Raw genomic sequence first — 5000 nt, forward strand, 5'->3', positions numbered from 1 at the left:
AACACCTACAAACACACCAGATCCCCCACACACACAAACACACACACACATACATGCGCATACAGACACACAAACGTGCGCACACACGTGCGCACACACACACACACACACGCGTGCACACACACACACACACACACACAAACACACAGACATACACACAGACACGCACATACTCATACGCACACACATACGTGTGGACACACACACACACACACACACACATATGCGTGTGGACACACAAACACACATACACACACACCAGACACAGACACACACACACACACACACACACACCAGACACAGACACACACAGACACACAGACACACACACACACACACACACACACCAGACACACACATACTCGCACACACACACACATACGTGCACACACACACACACACACACACACACACACACACAGATACACACATACTCGCACGCACACACATACGTGTGCACACACACACACACACACACACACAGATACACACATACTCGCACGCACACACATACGTGTGCACACACACACACACACACACACACACATATGCATGTGGACACACAAACACACACACACACACACACACACACACTCACAGCCCTGTCCTGAGCCTGACCAGGCAGGATTACTCCTGGCTCTGGGTCCTGGCGTGGAGATGACGGAGGTCTGCTCAGGATTAGCCAGTAAGACCCTCTGGATGGAGAGAAAGGGGCTACTCAGCCACTCAGGGCTCACTCACACTCTCACTCATTCACTCTCTCACTCACTCTCTCTCTCTCTCTCCATCCTCACTCATTCACTCTTTCACTCACTTCCATCCCTCTTTCCTCCTCATTTATTCACTTACTCCCTCACTCGGTCACTCACTTCTTCTCTCTCAGTCATTCACTCCTTCCCTCCCTTCGCGCACTCTCTCTCTTTTTTTTCGTCCATTCAACCGTCCAACCATCTATCCGGCCATCCATCTTCAGCATCCATCCATGCATCCATCCATCTGTCCATCTACAGTATCCATCCATCCACCCCTCCCTCCCTCCCTCCCCCCCTCCCTCCCTTCTCTTACCCTGTCTCCAGGTCTGACCATGGGCTCCTGCTTGCTCCCCAGCTTGTGTAGGATGTTGTAGGCCACCTTCATACTCCTGGACCACAGTTTACCTGGAGAGACACACAACAAGGCCTTATCAACCTGATACCTTACCTACTAGAACACCACCGTTTACCTGGAGAGAGAGACACAGCCAGGTGTTATCGTGTGTGTATGTATCTACTGCACAGTGTTTTATTTCACCCATATGTGACCAGGCAACCTGACTGAGAACGTCATCTCACGACCTGTGGACTCACATGCACTTCAAACTTTATACACTCGAAATGGACCCTGACCTCGGCCAAAACAAAGATGGCCGCCTCACCGCCATGAAGCACCGAGGCAGAGAGGTCGTTGTTAGGCCGTTGTTAGGCTCTGACGCGAGGCGGAGATAAACGGGATAAACAAATGTTTGTCATGTGAGTGTTTGCACAGGGGTAGTACTGAGACTATGGTAAACAGGTACAGACCTAAGCTTCAAGTCCCATATTAACAAGGTGACGAAAACATCATTCTTTCACCTTAGAAACATTGCTAAAGTAAGACCACTTATAAACCAAAAAGATGCTGAAAAACTGATTCATGCCTTTGTCTCAAGCCGGCTCGATTACTGTAACACACTTTTTACTGGCCTTCCTAAAAACACTACTGCAAGACTTCAGCTCATTCAAAACTCTGCAGCTCGACTTCTAACTAGAACCAAGAGGAGAGAGCACATTACTCCGGTCCTAGCTACTCTGCACTGGCTGCCAGTAACATGTAGGGTTGATTTTAAGGTCCTCCTCCTTATATACAATGCCCTTAATGGGCGAGGCCCAAAGTACATTGCTAATTCCCTTACCAATTATGTACCCTCAAGAACACTAAGATCATCTATCGCAGGTTTATTAGAGGTTCCCAGCAACAGTCAGAAGAAGATCGGGAGCGCAGCCTTTGCCAACTATGCCCCAAAGCTTTGGAACACATTACCTTTAGAGATCAGGGAAGCCAGCTCACTAAATATTTTTAAAAGAAAGCTAAAAACGCACTTCTTCAATATAGCCTTCAACTAGCTTATCTGCACCTGCCCACTGCTCATTTGCCAGCTACTGCACTTTAAATATTTTATCAACTAGCCCTTTTTTAAATTAATTTTTATTGTATTTTCTTTACCTTTTCTTTTTACTGTTTTCCCCTGCTCTTATATTCACGTACACAGACTGAGTAGTTGGATGTTTGGTGCAAGGTCTAGCAGAGACTGAGAACGTACACAGAGACTGGGAACGTACACAGAGACTGAGAACGTATACAGAGACTGGGAACGTACACAGAGACTGAGAACGTATACAGAGACTGAGAACGTCTGAGAACGTACACAGAGACTGAGAACGTACACAGAGACTGAGAACGTCCACAGAGACTGAGAACGTACACAGAGACTGAGACAGACCTTTTCCAAAAACTGTTTGTGGTGCTGGTGGAAAGCCAGTGGGAAGTACAGAAAGACTGTGTAAGGTAGGGAGATGAAAGGGATATGGAAAGTTAGATCTTTACCTTTTCTTTTTAGTGTTTTCCCCTGCTTTTATATTCATTCTATGCATGTATATGTTTTTATATGTTTTTATATTCACTTTATGTTCTTATTCCTGTTGTAAAGCACTTTGAGCTGCATTTCTTGTATGAAAGGTGCTATATAAATAAAGCTTTACTTACTTACTTACTTACAGTGAAACTTATCATAGTTGTCAGTTTGTCCGAAAATAAAGCACAGCTTCAAAACGCCTCTCGGCCAATCGCAGCGCTTGTTCCGATCGAGCCGTCGTGTCACACGGTACACAGTACACTCACAGCAAACCAGGAAGTACACTTCACAGGAAGAGGAAACGGAGAGCAGTAAAGAAGAAGAAGACAGGAAGTCATACAGCCTGCTATAGGAGTATGATAGGCCATTACTGACAAGAATTGTACAAACTAAGACCGTCGCTGACTGGAACAGTAATCATTCAGCTGCTAAATGCTTGATGCTTCAAGACACTACTCAGGAGAACTAGAAACATCCAGTAAAAAAATGTTGAACTAACAAACTAGCACACTTTTTTCCCCTTTTTGAGTATTGGACTTTTCATAGAACCGACTCCAGCGTTCTTCTGTGTATATCAGGCCAGTGAGAGGTTTGAGGGAGGTGTGTATTCCATTGCGACGTCTGGCTCGGTCTACTGCCTGCAATCAGTAACTGCTGCTTAAAGCCTCAGATGGAGGTGTGTGTCTAATTCAACGCGACGGATGCAGATATTACGCATGATCAATCTGCTGTTATTACGGCCCATTGTTGTGCACTCTAAATGAGTCATTTGATTTATATCAGAATTAATTAATTGAGATAGGCGGGGGGGGGGGGGGGGGGGCTCTGGGGAGTGATCTTGAAGTTGAACAACAACAAGGAAGAAAAACAGCAAAGCAAAAAAAAAAAGTGCTTACACTCCTATGAGAGAGGATGAGAAGGCCCCGATGACGGTGTGGAAATATGAGCCGCTCTCATTGGCTAGATCGGGAAGATTAATCTTCCATTAACGAAAACAATGATAAGACCGTGGCTGGTGACTATGTGTCTGACTCCGGCTGTCGTCTCTGATGAATGACTCATTTGGTGACATGGGCACTGTGTGTGTGTGTGTGTGTGTGTGTGTGTGTGTGTGTGTGTGTGTGTGTGTGTGTGTGTGTGTGTGAGTGTGTGTATGTCCACGTGTGTGCATGCGTCTGACCAGATTCTCTCTGACTCGCCTGTCCTGTGTGAAGAGTGACTCAGAGGTGTCAAACTCGACACTGTGTGTGTGTGTGTGTGTGTGTGTGTGTGTGTGTGTGTGTGTGTGTGTGTGCGCGCGTGTGTGTATGTGTGTGTGCGTGTGTGTCTGCGCGCATGATTAAAAGGGGGGGCCGTGGGACAAGCCCGTGGCGGTGAGGTGTGTGAGGTGATGTGTCAGGTGACAGCGCCGCGGCGGGGGGGCCCGCCCACGCCACACCTACACGGCTGTCTACGCCCTGTCCACCCTTTTCACTGGCCAGAGAGAGAGAGAGAGAGAGAGAGAGAGAGAGAGAGAGAGAGTGAGAGGAGAGAGAACAGAGAGAGAGAGAGAGAGAGAGGGGGGAGAGAGAGGAGAGGGAGAGGAGAGAGAGTGAGAGAGGAGCGAGAGAGAGGAGAGAGCGAGGGGAGAGAGAGGAGAGGGAGAGGAAAGAGAGAGAGAGAGGAGAGAGAGAGAGAGAGAGAGAGAGAGAGAGGAGAGAGAGAGAAGAGGGAGGGAGGGAGAGCGCAGCAGCTACTGAAAGATAGGTAGAGGAGAGAGAGGAGAGAGAGGGAGAGGAGAGAGAGGAGAGAGAGAAAGAGGAGAAAGAGAGAGAGAGGAAGAGGAGAAAGAGAGGAGAGGGAGAGGAGAGAGATAGATGAGAGAGAGAGAGGAGAGAGAGAGGAGAGAGAGGGGAGAGAGGAGAGGGAGAGAGAGAGAGGGAGGGAGAGAGCAGCAGCTACTGAAAGATAGGGAGAGGAGAGAGAGAGGGAGAGGAGAGAGAGGAGAGAGAGAGGGAGAGGAGAGAGAGGAGAGAGAGAGGAAGAGGAGAGAGAGGAGAGAGAGAAAGAGGAGAGAGAGAGAGGAAGAGGAGAGAGAGAGAGAGAAGAAGAGGAGAGAGAGAGAGAGAGGAAGAGGAGAGAGGAGAGAGAGATAGCCTCTACCGTAGGGCTCCTCATAGAGATTTATCAACATGTCATCAGCCCACTGATCCAACGGTTCTGCTGCTGTGGCGGTGGATCAGACCACAGCCTGGCGTTTCTAAATAGAGATCTGGATCATGGATGTGATCAGCTGTCTCTCTCACTCTCTCGCTTTCTCTCAATCTCCCTCGTTCTCTCTCCCTCTCTCAATCTTCCTCCCTTTCTCTCT

General features: G+C 48.1%; 1 protein-coding gene across 1 annotated transcript in view; it reads right to left on the reverse strand.

Annotated features, from left to right (window-relative positions):
- LOC308151557 (disco-interacting protein 2 homolog C-like) overlaps positions 1-5000 on the reverse strand; it is a gene marked incomplete at both ends in the record, with an annotated part of 192654 nt that overhangs the window by 73983 nt on the left and 113671 nt on the right. Inside the window, 1 exon segment of the mRNA XM_080524453.1 lies at positions 1066-1157. Within this exon segment, the coding sequence (XP_080380579.1) occupies positions 1066-1157 (92 nt within the window).

The sequence above is a fragment of the Nansenia antarctica genome (genome assembly GCF_963989245.1).
Source record: "Nansenia antarctica genome assembly, chromosome: 2".
Lineage (NCBI taxonomy): Eukaryota > Metazoa > Chordata > Actinopteri > Argentiniformes > Microstomatidae > Nansenia > Nansenia antarctica.